This window comes from Salmo salar, chromosome ssa12 (genome assembly GCF_905237065.1).
Source record: "Salmo salar chromosome ssa12, Ssal_v3.1, whole genome shotgun sequence".
Taxonomy (NCBI): domain Eukaryota; kingdom Metazoa; phylum Chordata; class Actinopteri; order Salmoniformes; family Salmonidae; genus Salmo; species Salmo salar.
In genome coordinates, this window is record NC_059453.1 from 54,270,524 (window position 1) to 54,291,341 (window position 20,818).

At 42.5% G+C, this 20,818-nt stretch overlaps 1 protein-coding gene across 7 annotated transcripts in view; it reads right to left on the minus strand.

Annotated features, from left to right (window-relative positions):
* Positions 1 to 6,709: 6,709 nt before the first annotated feature.
* Positions 6,710 to 20,818, minus strand: part of LOC106565103 (plasma membrane calcium-transporting ATPase 1) — a 165,705-nt gene continuing 151,596 nt past the window's right edge. For 4 of the 7 annotated variants that reach the window (XM_014131832.2, XM_014131834.2, XM_014131831.2 and 1 more), the window contains one exon: positions 6,710 to 12,562. In XM_014131832.2, the coding sequence (XP_013987307.1) occupies positions 12,320 to 12,562 (243 nt within the window). In that variant the 3' untranslated portion in view covers positions 6,710 to 12,319. Of the gene's footprint in view, positions 12,563 to 20,309; positions 20,521 to 20,818 lie in introns of all 7 variants that reach the window. The other 3 variants (XM_045691506.1, XM_014131833.2, XM_045691507.1) reach the window with 2 other exon arrangements.

Here is a 20,818-nt window from a genome sequence, read left to right on the forward strand (position 1 = left end):
AGCAGGTTGAACTTCTCTGTTAGCATACCCACCTCTTCTCACCACTAGTTAAGATGCCTGGGCCTTAGAGCTGTTCTGTTCTTCAGGTCTCTGACATAACACAACCCTCCCCCTAATGAACCTGCCACAGTGGAGTCTCCCGTTACCACGGCACTGAGAGAGTTGCCATTGGAAATGCAGTCGTCTTGACACCTTCCGGGCCAGGTTTCCCTAGGTGAGAAATGCAGCCTGCTGTTAAGTCTGTGGGCGAGAGAGAGGGAGAGAGAGGAGAAAAGAAAAGAAGAGCTTGGGCAGTTACGGTATGCGATTATAATGCTGGATTCTCTCACTTGTTGAAGACCTCTGACCAGCAACCAACTAAACTGAACACTAATATAAAACGCAACATATAAAGTGTTGATCTCATGTTTCATGAGGTGAAATAAAAGATCCTAGGAATGTTCAATATGCACAAAAAGCTTATTTCTCTCAAAGTTTGTGCACAAATTTGTTTACATCCCTGTTAGTGAGCATTTCTCCTTAGCCAAGATAATCCATCCACCTGACAGGTGTGGTATATCAAGAAGCTGATTAAACCACATGATCATTACACAGGTGTACCTTGTGCTGGGGACAATAAAAGGCCACTAAAATGTGCAGACAGAATTCAGCTGTGTTAATGCTTTAAATTTCAACGGTCACCATGTTGGCAGTAACAGTTCCAACACGATTCCATTGTAAGTGAGACGGCAACCCTGTGTTTTCAAACCAGGATGAGGTAACAAAGCTACTTTTAATTGATTTAAATGAAAGATTCACCCATTTTAAATATTATATCTTATTTGTGCATCTATGAGCAATGTTCTGTCTTTCCTTTAATTGTCCAACTGAGTTTAGCTGAACAACAATATTGGGTCTCAACAACGTTTCTTCAACCAATTCATTTTTTCAGAACATTGATTACTTCTAGGAGGGAAGGAAGTATGCAGTATTCATGCTCAGCCATGACCTGACCTACTGCTGCTCCATTGGTAAGGGAGTATGCAGTATTCTTGCACAGCCCTGACCTACTGCCGCCCCATTGATTCAGAATGTATAATCCCTCTAGTGGTGTGATGGTCTTACTACACCCATGCTCTTCTGCATCAAAACAAATCTGGTACCATACTAATCAGTACTATCCACCTGGGCCCAGTTCTTCAAAACATTTATTCCAGATCAAATTATTGTGTGTTACCTCAATCCAGATCTCATAGTGTTCCTCCTTCAGTTTAGAAAGACATAGACATGTCATGGGATTATAGAAAATGTTCTTTGTTGTATCATATGATGTGATATGTTCAGAGATTTTGTTCAGTTTTCCCTTAAAATTGCATCCAAAGTAAGGATGGACCACATCTGAAGGGGACCAGAATTTAACCCAACACAGGATCATTTTGATCTGGATTCATTTTCATTTTGAAGAACTAGGCCCTGGTGACCCTGTAAACACACTCAAGCTGCCTGCTTGAGCACAGAATAAGACCTTGTGCTGTAGTTCTCATTTGGTAGGTAAAGATAGATTTGTACAACTCTTGCCCAAATATCAGTTCAATTGGCTATGCACATAATTTCTTAGGCCATAGCCTAGGAAAACCTCAATGTTTTAATGCTATAATCTGAACAGTCCTCTTTCAGCTACAAAATATGGTACAGAGAATTTGATTGATGGATTGATTGAATACCAATGTTGGAATACCAATGTTACCCACACGGTGGTGTTGTTTGATCAATTATTTGATGTCATTAAAACCCTTTCTGACCTTGACTTCATGAAAGAGATGAGAAGGATCGAAAATGAGAAGGATCCGGAATAAAAAGAAGTTGATGAACATGAATAGAATAGACAAAGAGGACAAATAAATCACTCTTTCTTACACTCTTCGAGCAACATCTCTATTCTAGGAAAATCAGCCTCATGGACTTTTTCCATAACCAGAAGGCCTGAATGTTTTGAGAGGAAGGATCAAATGTGATACTGTATCATAGAATAACAAAAAAAAACTTCAGTGAAATAGTGATTTAACACAAGACAATGAACCATGACAAAAAGCATCACGCTGAAACCAATGTATTTCAAATTCCAATGGCTTTATTTTATGTATATAGATTTGTTTATATATATATATATTTATAATAACTTTCACCTCAATTGCTTGATTATCATTTTTTTGTTCTGTTAAATTCAAAACAACAGGACATAAAGACCAAGGCATTCCACATGATCATATATTACAAAAGAGTAAAGAAAAATTCAGGGTGGGTGCACATCGTGCACACACATAATACACCTGCTTTTCTTTTAGTATAAAGAATTGAAATATGGGAAACAACTGCATCCACTGAGACATAAACAAGCACACAGACAAAAAGAAAGAGGAGCGAGAGGGAGAGAGAGAGGAGGAGAGCATTAAAAAGGTCCAATGCAGCTGTTTTTATCTCAATATCAAATCATTTCAGGGTAACAGTAACCTTACGATGATTGTTTTCAATTGAAATGGTCAAAAATAAGTACAAATAGCTTCTTAGCAAAGAGCAATTTTGCTAGGAATGTATGGGATTGGTTTGAGTGAGGAGGGGAAAACTGAAAACTAGCTGTCATTTGTCTATTAACTCATTTACTGGTGATATTACCAGGCAGGCCTAAACTCCATCCCACCAAAACATCCTAAGATTTCAGGTGGTCTTTTCAACAGCTCTTACACTAAACAGTCATTATCATCATTTTCACAATTTCACAGTAGGGGAGACGGGTAAATTGAGCCATTTCTTATATTCAGCATCACTCTGTCAACGAAATAGTATTATTTCTAACAAAGATATCTACATGTATTTCAGGATGTTGTGTATCCCTGGAAATAGTCTGAATTAATGTAATGTAAACATTACAGTTTTGAAAACATAGTTTGTCCCAAAAAAAGTGGTCTCTTGGCACAATTTATCCTGGGTATGGGATAAGTTAAGCCTCCTACAAATATCTGTACTAAATTAAATATTATCAGTATCTTTCTAAAACCATGTCTATCTTTATTTCCAAATACATTTCAACACAATCGCATTTTTGTCTTTTAATCATTTTAAGCATCTTTTAACAAAGGCTTAATACCTAAGAAAAACATTGTACCTTTTTAAAACACTTATTAACAAAGGCCAGGCCCTGCTGTTACTTCATATCCCAGCGATAATGTCTTGCATTATGCCTTGGAAGAAAACACTTCAATTTGCTCAACTATTGGCTCAACTTACCCCAAGGTAAACATATTGACGATATTAGCCCACACAGTTACAAGGATGCACTTCATGCTAGGTTTAGGACCTCATATTGAAGCTTTTAGAGACCCCAACTGATTTATAGAACATCTTAAAATGATCTACTTTGGTTTAGATGCAAGCATCATGAAACCTCTAACACAGGGGTTCCCAAAGTGTTTTGTCCCGCGACCCCATTTTAAATATTTAAAATGAATCGCGACCCCGCCATATAAAGACAATAATGTAATCAATTGACAATGTTAACTTTCTAATTGGGCTATGACAGTCTATTACAAATCAGTCTGAAAGTATTTTTGAAAGTATTTAATTCTGATGGAAGTATGGGTTGAAGTGACTAAAATGCATCAGAAAGGTATTGGGAAGTTCAGAAGATCATCAGGCAATACTTTTGTATGATCTTCTGTGTAGAAAATAATGTATTGTTGATGATTTTCTTTTTTCCAACAGCCTGATTTATTGCCTGGTCTTGTCCACTCTGTTCTATCGAGTCATTGTAGAGGGAAACAAAATACTTAAACCGTTAGAAAGAGACACACACTAGGAAGAAAACAGAAATGGCTCTGTTTTTTACAACCACTTCTAGCGGCTACCGGAGGTTACGGACCTAATGTTTTGGTTATTTTCAGAGTTTCTCTCGCGACCCCATTTTCAAAAAGACTCCTAGTTTGGGAAACGCTGCTCTGACACAATGAATTCATTTGATTTGGATAAAATCTGTTTGTTTTTTTGATCTAACTTGCTTACCACTTTTTTAATATGGTTTCTTCCTTCACAGACTCCACGAAATTACCTTCTTAAATATTTAGTCAAATTATACATTTTGTTTATGATTTCCTTAACACAAGGGTTGCTCAACTTACCCCATAGGCTCAACTTAACCCACTCTCCCCTATTATTTCAACCTCATAGTGTGGAAATATATATAAAACACAAGAAAAATCACGTTTGACTGCACTGGGCCTTTAAGAGAAGAATTGTGAAAATAACTAAAAACAACAGTATTATAATTGTAGAATACTGTTGCATAGTTTGAAGCAAACGGGTGACATTTAGAATGATAATGAATCTTATTTACAAAAGGGGGATATGGAGAGTACAGCGAATGTGTATGTGTTGTGTCTGTATGTTTGTCAGGTGAGACACACACTGAGGAAAAGTGCTGCTCGAAAGGCCCTCCAAGAACTTTTACAGACTGTTACTGTACCCACAGAAAATGAGCTTCAATACAAACCCTCACACACATTCATTATTATGCGCACACGCACACACAATTCAAGGAACCACAGCGACGTATTTAATGAACAATTTCAGCCAATTTAATTCCTCCCTTATCTCTGATGTTGCGGTTGTTTCTCTAAAACAACAGGCCTGACTGTTTCAGTATCTCAGCGCTGTGGGAACATGACCATGAAGCCAAAACGCATTTCACTTTAACACCAAGCCATGCCGAGTGCCTGTCAGAATTAGTCATGATTGCATTAACGTCAGCACAGGACAGGGTGATGAAACAACGGCTCATCCAAAGTGCGAGAGAAATTAGCAAAACACATTTCAAAAGCTGTCAGTGTTAACACAGTTCAAGATAACAAAACAAGACAGTGCTCTTTGAAATGGTTGTACAATTATGTTCACGCCAAGCCAACCAGAATGAGTGATGGAATGCGGTCACTCCAACATGCTCAGATCAACCAATCAGCCGCCTTCTCGGGACAGGTCTCCTTGGGAACAGAGATTCTGAATATCTCTCGGTCTATGGAACTGCCTGGTTTCAACAGCATAGCGATGAAGAGAGACACCAGTTGAAAGCAGTGTTTAAGACGAGGCACAGCTGTGATGGTCACAGTAACTGGGGATGTAAACGACACCGACTCAGAGGAAGAATAGAGGAGAAGCTCTCCTTCTCTCTCTTATGTTTTACTCCTCTGGACCAGCAGCTCAACCCACAGAGTAGAGAAGAGACAAGCTAGGCTGCTGTAGATACTAGCAGAATACGATTCATTTGTTACCGAGATCGAATTCTTCTCTGGTACAAGAGCAAGTTAGCCATGTGTTTTTAACTAGACAAGAGACATATGGCCTCTGAAACATCTCTGCTCTGCCCCATAGCCGTTGGTGACCGCACACACACGCACACGCACGCACACGCACACGCACACACACACACACACACACACACACACACACAGGTCTGAGCCCTGGTAATCTAAGCGAGTCTGGGCAGGTGGTGCAGGACTATCAACATGGAAAGCTGGGGCCCCAAGACACACAGAGACAAACACACAGGTCGCACCGACAGAGCAACAGCCTTTCTAGGAAAAAACAACTAGCGGGATATCGAAAGAGAGGAAGACAGAAACCGTGGTGGTCAATTTGTGTACGAGCCTCAAAGCATCAACTAAAAAGAAACTACCATAATGGATAGAACTGTTGAATAAACCAGTGAAGAATCGCAGCCATCTAGATGCTGCAGCTAGAAGAGAGGTTGACTGCTGTTTGGAATTGACAGATGAGCGCTGTCCTTGGATGGAGGGAGATGGAATGAGAGAGGAGAGAAAGAGAGTTGAGGGAGGGCAATGAGGAAATCGATTCATGTGATCGGTGTGAAATGAGTTGATGAGCAAATGCCTACCTTGGTAAAGAGTGATTCTCCGTGGCTGTGGCTGGATGATGGAAGAAACAGTGAACAGCGTGGTATCATAATTACTTGTCATTTGGTGGTGAAATAGATTCAGCATGGGGGTACTGATTTAGGAATGTTATTTCTAAATGCCAACAATAAATAAAACCCCAAGTAATGACTTCTCTCATGGATAAATAAAACTAATATTAACTGCGAAACTATTATTGTGTTATGCATGATATACAGCAGTGTTGTGTGTATGCCGTTTTTGTTGGTTATCACATCAGTCCTCTGTGGTGAGATGGGGTAAAGTAGGATGGTAGACTGCATGGTTGCAGTGAGACACATTGGGAATGAACAATGACACAGGATACAGTCAAGAAGTACCTTAGCTAATAACCAAGTAGGAATCATTCAACACTAGTGATGAAGCACCCAACAGGGACCTGCTACCTACAGACACAACCCTTAATTGAACATATCTTTGTGCAACTGAATTTAAGTCCCATTCACTCACACATCCATTCCATATCTTCAAGGCAGCATCTTCTCAGTGTATGTTTCACGGAGGACAGAAACGGAGTCAAAATGTGTACGAGTTTGTACGTGCAACTTTTGTTTTGAAAGCAAGTCAACGTTTGGGATGTCTCATTCCATACTTAACCATGCAGAACATTGAACACATATTAAACACTTAGCTTTTTTCCCAAATGCAGGTATATTTTTCTTCTTTTAGTACAGCGTGGTTTAAGCTACACAGAACACGAAAGTACCAATCAACCAGGTCGGACATATTGCTTTAAACCACAAAATTGTTTATACGTCATGCATGCCACATAGATGGTATTATGTTTATACAAAAATAACACCAGTGTCTATTACTGTGCATCATATCAATGACAGAAAGTTATTTTTCGGTCTTTTCTCAATTAGATACAATTGAAAATGTATTAAAACACAAGAACTGGTTCGGGTAAATATCGTCCTACGTAAAATAAGGGGTTATGACTTTAAACTGTGATATTCCAGTTTTCAAACCTTTTTTTTTTTTATTTACAACTGCGGAGAAGCTTCCCCAAAGAAATCCCCCAAATCGAAAGAAGAAAAAAAAGCTATCTAAGAAAGATAAGCTTTAGAGAAGCAATGCAGTCCATTACAGTTAACAGTTATTGCACAATGCCTTAGCAATTTCATTTTGTCATACATGAGTCATTATGGAGACCTGTGCAATAAGAGGAAAAGGTCTTACAGATTGGTCAGTAGCCACGGTGGGCTTATCCATCACAGAAACCAAACATAGGCTTTATGTGGTCGGTCTAGCCGTTCTTTAGTTCTCCCTCCACCTCAGACATACAGACCTGTTGGTCTGCTTCTGTTGTACAGTTGTGCCAAGGTAAAAAAAAATAATTAAAAAAAAAAACATTGGGGTGTTTCTAGAGGATGGAGTATATGTTCACCTGTGGGATGGAATGGGAGGGCAACCAGTAAGAGATCACAACAGCACAAACCAAGGCCATGGCAATAAAAGAGGGACAATCTTAGTGACGCTTCAAACTCTTTGTATTCTCTGTCCACGTTTACATGCAAAAACATTTGCTATTTTGGGAAGATGGAAAATAAGGAAAACACCTTAACCTGACAATAATTGTTTAAAACAATCTGTGCAAAAATAAAAAGGACAGAAAAGCAATGATTGTACAAAGCAAGACTTTGGCAGAACATTCTTAAAGCTATGCTCGGTGATCCCTGACTGATTGCCCCCTTTTCATTACCTAGAGTTAAAAGTTAAGTTCAAAATCATCCTATGACAATATTTACACATACTGAATGTATAAGCGCAGCCTTCCAAATAGAGTACGTCAGAAGAAAAGAAAGGATTCGAATTGAAAATGTGTCCCCAAAGTGAGACTGTCTAATGGTCGAACGGACACCGCATCGAAGGCATCTAGTTTCTGTTTATGGACAAAAATAGGAAGAGGAAGTGATGTCACTACCGGTTTAACAGTTCTATTCTCTTCCCATAAACAGTGTACTAAGCCATTAGAATTAAAAGGGTAATGCTGAATTTGGATGAAATTCATACCCTCTTTGACAAGTCGACTAACGTCACTACACAGGCATCTGAGAGCACCGATCCTCTCACAAAATAAGTTAAACTCGCAGTCATATTAGTCTGAAAGAACAGAAAAAAATTAACAAATATATTTATATAGAGATTAAAAAATATATATATATATATATACCCCCAATTCATTTAGCATATCTTCAATGTTCTGTTTACTACCATGTTCTATTTCACTCACTTTCATTGGACCACATTTTATTTTAAGGGATAGTTCGGGATTTTGACAATGAGGCCCTTTATTTACTTCCCCAGAGTCAGATGAACTCGTGGATACCATTTTTATGTATCGGTGTGCAGTTTGAAGGAAGTTGCTAACTAGTGTTAGCACAATTGCTTTAGCATTAGCTCCCGAAACTACGTCTAATTTCCTTCATACTGGACGCAGATACATAAAAAACGGTATCCACGAGTTCATCGGACTCTGTGGAAGTACTGTAGATAAAGGGTCTCATTGCCAAAATCCCGAACTATCCCTTTAAGCTATTGAAAGAAATAGCAGAATTTAAGATACTATCTCTTTAAGACTGTATATAGTGAAGGGGAAAGGGGCGGTAAGACTAGATTGCTGAAAGAGTATGTCCCAATCACATGACCTACAGTGAGTAAACAGTTTATTTTAATTTAGTTAGCCCCAGCATCAGACGACCAAGCATGGTTTACAAATGTGGCATAAATATACTGTATATAGAACGGCAAAAACATGTTACACTGTCGATTGATCTTATTCATGGTCTGTACTGTCATCAAAACTCTTCAGCCTATACATATTTATATATTTCCAAAAAGTACTTAATATAAAAATACAGAAGAAGAATTGTAAAAAATGAACAAAACACTGAGTTTCTATGAAAATCATGCAAGAAAGCTTCCCCATAACTATGTACTAAGACTCACGAAAGCAAAGGGAATGAGGGAGACTAGCCGGTTGAGTGAAGTGCAGCACGAGCAGGCTTACTGCGTCAGGCTGACTATGTTCTGTAAACATCGTAGTGGTCCATGACTTATATACTGTATCGGCAGTGACACATTGTTTTGTCTTTGTTTTTTTGGTCAGGGGGAATAGAAAGGAAACCTCAATAACGATGGGATACAAAAGAACAACGACAACCTAGAAAATATGGCTCTGAGTAAGTAGAAAAGGCGTATCACCAGAGGGTTCTATCGAAGTAAGCAACCTAGATATGAAAATAAGGTTGAAAATATGGCAGTAGTACATTACTGGTAATCGATAGCACACGTCCTGTCGAGGGCGTCACAATCTCTGTCACAGAGTTGGTGGCCGGAGGCGGGAAAGGGGGTCAGCCCAAGTTTACACTCTCTCTACCATCAAATACAACAATGACCAGGGGAGTCATGCACCCCAAAATTCTTAGGGGGCACAAAGTACGTGAGGATGGCTGTGGGGTGGTCCGGAGGGGTGGTAAGCCCCCCGACCATAAATTGGAGAATTTAGCATTTTTCAAACATCTGAAGCAGCTTTTTCCTGTAATCTAGAGCCATAATCATTATGCTTAATTCTATGTAAAAAAATATCTATTTTTCTGAATATCTAAGCATACCAATTGAGCCGTCTGTGTCCTCCTGACTGGTGGTTCTTTAAAAAAAAAAGAAACTAAATATACTTCTCTGCATCTCTGGTAAAATATTGAAAGGAATGTGAGTCTTATTCAGTACATTTAGTTATTGCTTGCTTTTCTAAAGTCTACCAACCTTGCCAGCGGGCTTGCCAGCTAAGAGGACGACAAGCTAGCTACTCTAACTGTATTGATAGCCTGAAATGGTTTCTTGGTAGATAGTTATATAAAATTGCTAGGTGCCTAGTAGTATTACAGAGAAAAAAAAAGACCCCCAAAAAATATATTTTAAACATGACAAATCTGAGGGAGCACGTGCCTCTGTGCCCCCTACGGGCATGACACCTCTGACAACAACATACACTACTGAATACAGGAGCTCTCATACACATCTCTGGTTGAGTATTTTTTTTTTTCCTTCTTCTTCTTATTAGAGTATTCCTCTTATTGTTACGCTATTATCTGTGGTTGGTTGACCTTAGAGGACATGTGGGGATGTGCTGTGTCCCTATCCTAGCAGCCCGGAGGAGGGAGGGTGTGAGGGAGCAGGGCGGGTGAGGAGGGAGGGGGAGATATTGGATTTATATCTGGGCCACTCACGGTTGGCTCTCCCAGAGGCATGATGGGAGAGATCGATAGTCCCCTGTGTCACTCTGCAGCCAACACAGTGATGCTCGATAACAACATAACACACTCACACCGGAGCTAACAGGAACAAGCCCAACACCCCTTTGTCAACAGTGTAAAACGAGGACTAAATTTGTCTTGTTAAGGTACAGAGAATGTATTTGTGTGGACTTTTTTTGGTGGATTTTTTGTTGAGACATACTAAAGCAAAAACAATTACCCATTTCTGTCCACAGGAATACGTACGTCCTAACCCCACCCCAAATAATGTCTCACATAACCCATCTCTAAATTCCCATTCTACTCAACACAGATGAAACATGGATAATATACGTCATGCATACGAGAGATGGGGGTGAAATATCATTCACTTCACTCTGACGTTCTTAATCTTACTCCATATTGAGGCAGTTTCATAAGCTGTCAACTTACTCTCAAAGGGCTAGGGAAAACCAGAACCCTGATTGGATGAGATAAGGATGAGGTCATCGGATGAGGGAGACGCCCCTTCCCCCTTTTTTACCTCCACATCGTCTTGCTATGACCCTACTCCACAGAGAACTGGTGCCCTCTGGCTCTAGCCTGCTGCAAGCTTTACTTTGAAAATGTTGTTTTAAGAGAATTCACTTTTCTGTTAAAATATCATAGCATTCTTTACACTGTCCTTCAAAAAAAAACTGGATAAATCGTAATGGAATCATGTTAAATGGACCCAGAAGAACCAAATTAAAGTGAGAGATGTTTAGATGATTGAACCGATATCATTGAAAAGCTGTAGTGTATCAGAATTAATGAAGACATGGTTTCCTGCATTGAACTGAATAACCCATTAGTACATCCTGCTTCAAAACAGATCAAATGCATACATGCTGTACAATTAAAACACAGATTGAGAAATAGAGAAGAGAAACGTAGTAGCTGAAAGCTGCTAATCACATGGGCCATGTACATCTGATCATCCAATCAGCTTGGAGCTGTGTTGAGCCTATAAAGCATATATACAGGTAACTGCCAAAATAAAGGAAACACCAACATAAAGTGTCTTAAATAGGGCGTTGGGCCACCACGAGCTGCCACAACAGCTTAAATGCGACTTGGCATAGATTCTACAAGTGTCTTGAACTCTATTGGAGGGATGCGACAGCATTCTTCCACAAGAAATTCCATAATTTGGTGTTTTGTTGATGGTGGTGGAAAATGCTGTCTCAGGCGCAGCTCACGAATCTCCCATAAGCGTTCAGTTGGGTTGAGATCGAGGGACTGAGACATGTGTACACACACACACACTTTAAACCCCCTATGCTCCTTTGAGGCATCTTCTTCTAACCATGGTAGCCAAAATAATGGGCAACTGGGTATTCGTATACATGACCCTAAGCATGACGGGATGTTAATTGCTTAATTAGCTCAGGAACCTCATCTGTGTGGAAGCACCTGCTTTCAATATACTTTGTATCCCTCACTTAAGTGTCTTATTTATTTTGGCAGTTACATGCATGTACATCCAACATTAATGTACACATGGGTATATTCTTAAAGTTCTGTGCCAGTTAGTGTATGCAGAGTATAAGCTAGTACAGAAGGATAAACATGTTGCGTTTCAGTTCTAGGCTACTCTGAGGTAAAACAAAAAAAAACTGATATAAAACCCCAAAGATGGACAGAAGGACAGGCTACGGCCTTCGGCGGAGCAGATTGGTGGACCCCAAATGGTCCTTCCCACCCATGAGTTAGGGGCACAATGTGATTGGATGCTCTGCATGTCACTCTTCTGCACAGACTTAAAGGGCACACGCGACACAGTCAGTGCAAGCCGATGAGAATGGCAAGGTGGGGGTGGTCAGGTGAGAGGTGGGGGTAGGGTTCAGGAAGTGGAGGGAAGAGGAAGGGGTGAAGAGGGGGAGGCGCTGGGACCGGGACCCCTTGCCCACTCTGGGTGCACCCTCTGTGGGATGAGTCTAAGGATCTGAGGGGCGCACCGCTGGTCCTCCTCATGATGGAGGAGAGGAACTGCAGGGGGGATGCCAGCTGGCCGACAGGGGTGGATAGATAGATCAGAGCGGAGGAGAAGAGAGGAGGTGATCAGCAGGAGGTCTCGTGGCTGACGTCTGGAGCTTGTCCCCCCCCAGTCGAGGAGCTGGGGATGGGCTGGATCTCCATATCCACCTCATCGCTGCTGGACTCCTCTCTCTCAGGGATCTGCGCCTCCTCCTCAGACAGGGGGACAAACTCAGGGTGGGCCATGAAGTTATGGATGGAGTTTCTGGATTCTGGGTTCTCTAGCCCCGGGTAAAGGGAGCTACGGAACGCATTGACCACCTTAATCTTTTAGAGAGACCGAAGAGAGAGAGAGAGAGGGGGAGAGAGAGAGACAGGGGAGAGAAAGAGGGGAAAGATGGAGAGAAAGAGATAAATAAAAAGGACAGTTAGTATGAGGGTCCTGGCTCGGTCTTCCTGTGTTGATGGTGATGAGAGGAGTCAGGCAGACAGGCAGGGGTTTATGGGTAATCTGCTGTGTGGGGGGGGGGGGGGGCAAAAAGTGGTCAGTGAGAGGTGAGACGTGAAGGATTCTGGAATGTCATGGTCGCCCTTTGCAGTCTTGATCACTCGCCGAGCATTAAATCAAACAGCAAGCAAAAGGAAGACAAACAACCCCCAAATCATACACACAAAAACCTCCAGTCCACTACAATACAGTACAGTACATAAGAGTGGAGTGGAAAATAGAGAAGGAGCACCGCAAAACAAAAAGAGCACAAAAACACAGTACAATACTAAAATACCAACTTACGAGGTGGGAACACTTGATGATGACGATGGATGGATATTTAGCAAGCATCAGGAACACAACCACACAGATACTTAATTCTACAACACCCCCCCCCAAACACATACAGTACAGTGCTATCTGAGGCTACAAGCTGCAGTGTCTTATCACTGTGACGCTAGGATGCACACCAACACACCAGCCTACACACAGCTACAGAACAGTACAGCTAGCTGGCAGCATCTCAATGTTCTTCAGTGAATAAAGGGATGGAGGGAGTTGTCTGTTGGGCTCCTTGGTTGACGACCAAAGACGAGTGGGATATTTGGTGTGATAGGTGGGAGTGTGGTGAGGGAAAGTGCAGGAAGAGAGAGATGATGAGAAGACATTGGTAGAGGACATGAAAGGTTGACACATCAATGGGGGAAAAAAAACATGCACTTCATACACACAAACGCACACGACAGTACACACTCAGCCTTTCACACACAAACACACACGCACGCACAGTACACGCTCAGCCTCTCACACAAAAACACACTCAAATATACTTATGAAGCCGATGGTACTCAACACTCCCTACAATAACCTAATTAGACTATAATCTGTACTACACCACAATGTGAGCAAACAATTTCTCTCTATCTACTTGCCTACACTACCATTCAAAAGTTTGGGGTCACTTAGAAATGTCCTTGTTTTCCATGAAAACATACATGAAGGAAAAAGGAAACCGCACATTGCGCTTGATAGTATCACTGAACATTAATGAGTTTACGTATCGGCCTCACGGCCTTCGTCAGAGCTTCATGAAAACATACATGAAATGAGTTGCAAAATGAATAGGAAATATATTCAAGACGTTGACAAGGTTATAAATAATGATTTTTAATTGAAATCATAATTGTGTCCTTCAACCTTTTTTTTGTCAAGGAATCCTCCATTTGCAGCAATTACAGCCTTGCAGACCTTTGGCATTCTAGTTGCCACAAGTTCAATTGGCTTGATGGGCACTTCTTACTTTCCCGGGCTGGGAAAATTCTGGATCATTGTTACTCTAACTTCCGTGACGCATACAAAGCCATCCCTCGCCCTCCTTTTGGCAAATCTGACCACGACTCCATTGCGTTGCTCCCAGCCTATAGACAAAAACTAAAACAGGAAACGCCCGTGCTCAGGTCTGTTCAACGCTGGTCTGACCAGTATGATTCCACGCTTCAAGATTGCTTCGATCACGTGGACTGGGTTATGTTCCGGATAGTGTCGAACAACAACATTGATGTATACGCTGATTCGGTGAGCGGGTTTATTAGCAAGTGCATCGGTGATGTTGTACCAACAGCGACTATTAAAACCTTCCCCAACCAGAAACCGTGGATTGATGGCAGCATTCACACAAAACTGAAAGCGTGAACCACTACTTTTAATCAGGGCAAGGCGACCGGAAACATGCCCGAATACAAACAGTGTAGCAATTCCCTACGCAAGGCAATCAAACAAGCTAAGCGTCAGTATAGAGACAAAGTAGAGTCGCAATTCAACAGCTCAGACACGAGAGGAATGTGGCAGCGTCTACAGTCAATCACGGACTACAGAAAGAAAACCAGCCCCGTCGCGGACCCAGATGTCTTGCTCCCAGACAAATTAAACAACTTCTTCGCTCGCTTTGAGGACAATACAGTGCCACCGTCACGGCCCGCTACCAAAACATGCGGACTCTCTTTCCCCGCAGCCAACGTGAGTAAAACATTTAAACGTGTTAACCCTCGCAAGGCTGCCGGCCCAGACGACATCCCTAACCGCGTCCTCGAGCACGTGCAAACCAGCTTGCTGGTGTGTTTACGGACATATTCAATCAATCCCTATCCCAGTCTGCTGTTCCCACATGCTTCAAGAGGGCCACCATTGTTCCTGTTCCCAAGAAAGGTAACTGAGCTAAATGACTATCGCCCCGTAGCACTCACTTCCGTCATCATGAAGTGCTTTGAGAGACTAGTCAAGGATCATATCACCTCCACCCTACCTGACACCCTAGACGCACTCCAATTTTCTTACTGCCCCAATAGGTCCACAGACGACGCAATCGCAATCACACTGCCCTAACCCATCTGGACAAGAGGAATACCTATGTAAGAATGCTGTTCATCGACTACAGCTCAGCATTTAACACCATAGTAACCTTCAAACTCGTCATTAAGCTCGAGACCCTGGGTCTCGACACCGCCCTGTGCAACTGGGTCCTGGACTTTCTGACAGGCCGCCCCCAGGTGGTGAGGGTAGGAAACAACATCTCCACCCCGCTGATCCGCAACACTGGGGCCCCACAAGGGTGTGTTCTCAGCCTTCTCCTGTACTCCCTGTTCACCCATGACGGCGTGGCCATGCACACTTCCAACTCAATCACCAAGTTTGCAGACGACACTACAGTGGTAGACTTGATTACCAACAACAATTAGACGGCCTACAGGGTCATCAGACTGTTAAACAGCCATCACTAACATTGAGTGGCTGCTGCCAACATACTGACTCAAATCTCTAGCCAGTTTAATAATAAAAAATTGGATGTAATAAATGTATCACTAGTCACTTTAAACAATGCCACTTTATATAATGTTTACATACCCTACATTACTCATCTCATATGTATATACTGTACGCTATACCATCTACTGTCTACTGCATCTTGCCTATGCCGTTCGGCCATCGCTCATCCATATATTTATATGTACATATTCTTATTCATTCCTTTACACTTGTGTGTATAAAGCAGTTGTTGTGAAATTGTTCGATTACTTGTTAGATATTACTGCATGGTTGGAACTAGAAGCACAAGCATTTCACTACACTCGCATTAACATCTGCTAACCATGTGTATGTGACCAATAAAAGTTGATTTGATTTTACGTACCATACGGTCAAGCTGCTCCCACAACAGCTCAATAGGGTTGAGATCCGGTGACTGTGCTGGCCACCCCATTATAGACAGAATACCAGCTGACTGCTTCTTCTCTAAATAGTTATTGCATAGTTTGGAGCTGTGCTTTGGGTCATTGTCCTGTTGTAGGATGAAATTGGCTCCAATTAAGCGCCGTCCACAGAGTATGGCATGGTGTTGCAAAATGGAGTGATAGCCTTCCTTCTTCAAGATCCCTTTTACTCTGTACAAATCTCCCACTTTACCACTACCAAAGCACCCCCAGACCATCACATTGCCTCCACCATGCTTGACAGATGGAGTCAAGCACTCCTCTGGCATCTTTTAATTTTTTCTGCGTCTCACGAATGTTCTTCTTTGTGATCCGAACACCTCAAACTTAGATTTGTCTGTCCATAACACTTTTAACCAATCTTCCTTTGTCCAGTGTCTGTGTTCTTTTGCCCATCTTAAACCTTTATTTTTATTGGTCAGTCTGAGATATTGCTTTTTCTTTACAACTCTGCCTAGAAGGCATCCCGGAGTCGCATCTTCACTGTTGATGTTGAGACTGATGTTTTGCGGGTACTATTTAATTAAGCTGCCAGTTGAGGACTTGAGAGGCGTCTGTTTCTCAAACTAGACACGCTAATGTACTTGTTCTCTTGCTCAGTTGTGCACCGGGGCCTCCCACTCTGTCTATTCTGGTTAGGGCCAGTTTGCTCTGTTCTGTGAAGGGAGTAGTACACAGCATTGTACGAGATCTTCTGCCTTTTAAAATGATAAACTTGGATTAGCTAACAACGTGCCATTGGAACACAGGAGTGATGGTTGCTGATAATGGGCCTCTGTACGCCCATGTAGATATTCCATTTCCATTTTAAAAAAATCTGCCGTTTCCAGCTACAATAGTCATTTACAACATTAATAATGTCTACACTGTATTTCTGATCAATTTGATGTTATTTTAATGGACCAAAAAAAAGTGATTTTCTTTCAAAAACAAGGACATTTCTAAGTGACCCCAAACTTTTGAACGGTAGTATGTGTGTGTGTGTGTGAGAGAGAGAGAAATAAGAAAAAATGAAAAAGGGTCATATCCAATCATTTCCATTTCCACAGCGTTCTCTGGCATGATGTGGCTGATTATGTCGAGAAATGAGCTCCACTTTGGTGGACTGTATGTGGACCTCATCTCTACAGACTATCCAATCAGCATCCAACCTCTGTGATGATTCTTGATATTTATATTCTTATTTCAGGCAGACTTCTCTGGCTATGTGTGTATGTGTTTGTTTAAGAGAGCATTGTGATGTCGAAAAAAAAATATTTTCATTTTCATTGCTCTATTTCCGTGCCAGGAAGAAAATAGTCACACACACGTATGCACGCTCGGACACACACAAATAAACATGGTAAAACAAGGATGAAAACTACTGGTCTTTTATTGTTACCCTGCAGTCACTAAGGAGAGTCTTGGGAGAAGAGGGAGACAGAGGAGTAGAAAGAGACATAAGAGTGGGAGAGGATGGAAACATACAGCAGAGCGAGAGAAGCAAGAGATGAAGGAGTGCAACATGGGAAATAGTATCAGAGAAAACAGAGTGAAAGACAAATAAGAAAAATAGCAAAAGGTTTGGGAATCAGGGCCTACAGCAATTGGATCAGAAAGTGAAAGGAGAAAAGGTCATGGGTGAAAAAAAGAAGTCATCATGTTAAACGACCATCATCCAGCAGCTCTAAATGTGTGCATAGATTGGGGATAGGGGTCAGGGGTGAAAGGTAAAAGGTGACAGCTTGACTCAACACTCCATGAGCCTTAAAGCTGATACAAATTCCTATGAGCTACTTCAATTCCACTTTGTATTCTCAGTCTTACATGACCTATTTAATATATTTAGATATTTTCCACACTGTATTCTTCAGTCCTAATCATCTTTTCTTCCTTTAATCATATTCACACGTTTTCCAGAGACTTTAGTTCAATTTGCAAATCCGTTACCTGCACCACCTTTTCCTTTGCTCCAGAACCTCAGTGTGTGACGAGTGTCTCTGCAACCTTGCCTCTTAAGCCCAGGGCTTTAAGTCCTCTAATATATGTGTGTGTGTGTGTCTACATTTGTGTGTAGTTCTCTAGGTTTCTAAGTCCTCTCATATCTATCTGATCTCTGCGTGCCTCTCGTGTGAGCGTGTTGGCGGTTGCGAAGATACACCAGTGTACCACAGGCATCCATCACCCTTTTTACATAACAAAATGTGGTAGAAATATATGGCTATCTTTCTTCCCCATAAATCTCTTTTAGTGAGAAAAACGCAGAGTGAGATGCAGAGGCTGTCATGGAGGAAGAAGTCAGCTCTGGGGTTGCCAGCCAAGTCTTTTAAAAAAAAATGTAATAAAACACACACTGAGTCATAAGTCCTCCCTGAATAGCGGACTGACAGGGAGAGGGAGGAGAGAGAGGGAAGAGAAGAAGAAGACAGAAAGACGACAAGACGAGAGAGACTGAGAAAGAGAGATTGAGGGCAAGGGAGAAAGAAAGATGCATGTGAAGTAGAAAAACAAGAGGGCCTCATCCATACATATGAGTTAGGGGGCAACTGGAGAAGAGAGACAGGGCGTGAGAGAGAACGAGAGAAAGGGGGAAGGAGAGAGAAGGGAGTAGCTGCAGCATCTGTCAGCCATCTCCTTGCAGCCCTCTGAGGGTGTGAGGGTGTATGTGTGCGCGCGAGCGAGTGTGTGTGTGTGCGTGCGTGCGTGCGTGCGAGAGAGTGTGTGTGCGCGTCTCTCTCAGTACTCTGTTGCTGGGCAGACGGCATGTGTGTATCTCTGGGGGGAGAGGAAGTGCTGTGTCGTGGTGTGAGGAATGACGTCCCCCTTTTCTTCCCTCTCACCTCTCCATCCCTCCCCCTAGCAAAGGACAAGGTCATCCCCATCCCTCTGTCCCTCTCATCTGTACAGAGGAAGCTGACTATCATATCTCACACGACTTAGCTCATCTCTCTTACTAAAACAGTCCAACACCATCACCAGAACTAATGGACTCTCTATACACTAACCACGCAGATGACTACATCACTTCTGACACAGAATCAATCACTCACACACTCATTCAGTCATACACTGACTTTCTCCTTTTCCACACATGTATCCTCAGGGCTAGACATGGAGATGGCTGAGCTATCAGCCCATGAAATGTGACCGTGGCTAGCCCTTTAAGATGCCCTACGTGTCTTTAGTAACAGTTGGAGAGAAGGTAGAAGATACATGCTTTCTGATATGTAGCCACTGGAAGTAGAAAACAGGAATCTGAAAAATACTAAACACTGCTCACGCAGACAGACAGACAGACAGACAGACAGACAGACAGACAGACAGACAGACAGACAGACAGACAGACAGACAGACAGACAGACAGACAGACAGACAGACAGACAGACAGACACGCAGACAGACAGACAGACAGACAGACAGACAGACAGACAGACAGACAGACAGACAGACAGACAGACGAGACAGACAGACAGACAGACAGACAGACAGACAGACAGACAGACAGACAGACAGACAGACAGACAGACAGACAGACAGACAGACAGACAGACAGACAGACAGACAGACAGACAGACAGACAGACAGACAGACAGACAGACAGACAGACAGACAGACAGACAGACGGCAGCTCAGGAAATGGAGTGATGCACAGTTATTAGAAAATGCAATTAACCCTTCGCTATTAACCCTCGTGAGACCTCCTGGGCCCTGCCTCAGATAACAGCCTCTCAGATTAGGGCCTGCCTGCGGGATTTAACCTTTTCAGATTATACCCTGTGTGAGATTAGCCTGTCCAATTATCTCTCTACCGAGGCCGCTGTATTGCCGGACCGACCACAGCCAGGGAAATAAAATGGACGTCAGGATTCCAGATGCTAGGATTTTCAGAGTTAGGACTGAGACATATTTGGCTCTTTGTACTTCCTGACAATTATTTTAGGTTGATCTCGTCTCACGGCGAGGTCTCACCTGGGTTAATACATGCAGATCATATTAGGAGTTTGGAGAACTCCAACCCCCAGGATGAACTGGGAAAGCCATAGGAAAGCCAGAGTGAACCGAGGAGAAAGTGAAACCGAGGACAGAGTAAATAAAACAATGAGAGAGAAAGGGAACAAAACAGACATAGAACAAGAGAAAGATAGAAAGACAATCATAGAGAGGAAGTTGTCAGCAGGCATCGGCAGGCTGTGGATGAGGTAATGACGGCATGTCAGCAATTCAATCAAGAAATCAAACAGTCAGTCATGCAGCATTCTGACTGGAGGAGAGGGAGGAGGAGGAGGCAGAGAAAAGATAGCTTGTTGTTAAGGGGTCGCCATCGCAACCGCTCACTCACTGCCTGCAGTGGAGGGGGAAGCAGCGGCGGCGGCTGCAGGAAGGGGCGGGGCCCCGGCAGAGTTGGCAGACAGGGAGGAAGAGGAAAGCCCTACGTGGGTGGGGCTAGAGACAGTTTTGGCGTCGTTGTGCTGGCTGACCACAGAGGGCTGGCGTCTCAATGCCCCCGGGACCGGAGCCTGACCCGTCTGGAACGTATAGACCACGTCCATCTGCAAACAACAGCCCACAGCATAGTCACAAGAAACAGAGAGACGTAGGGAGAGAAAGAAAGAGAGAAGGGGGCAAGGAGAGAGGGAGAGATAGAGATAGAAAGAAGGGAGAGAAAAAAAAGAGGGAGGAAGGGAAAGATAGCAGAAAGAAACATTGTATGGGCAGAGCAGACAGTGGTTATTGTAAAAATTTAGAAAATCCCTAAATCGTTAGTTGGAAGGGACAGAACGGGGGATTGGAGAGATGGAGGAAGAGGACTGGAAGGCCTGCCACTGAATGAAAGGGGTAATATTATTT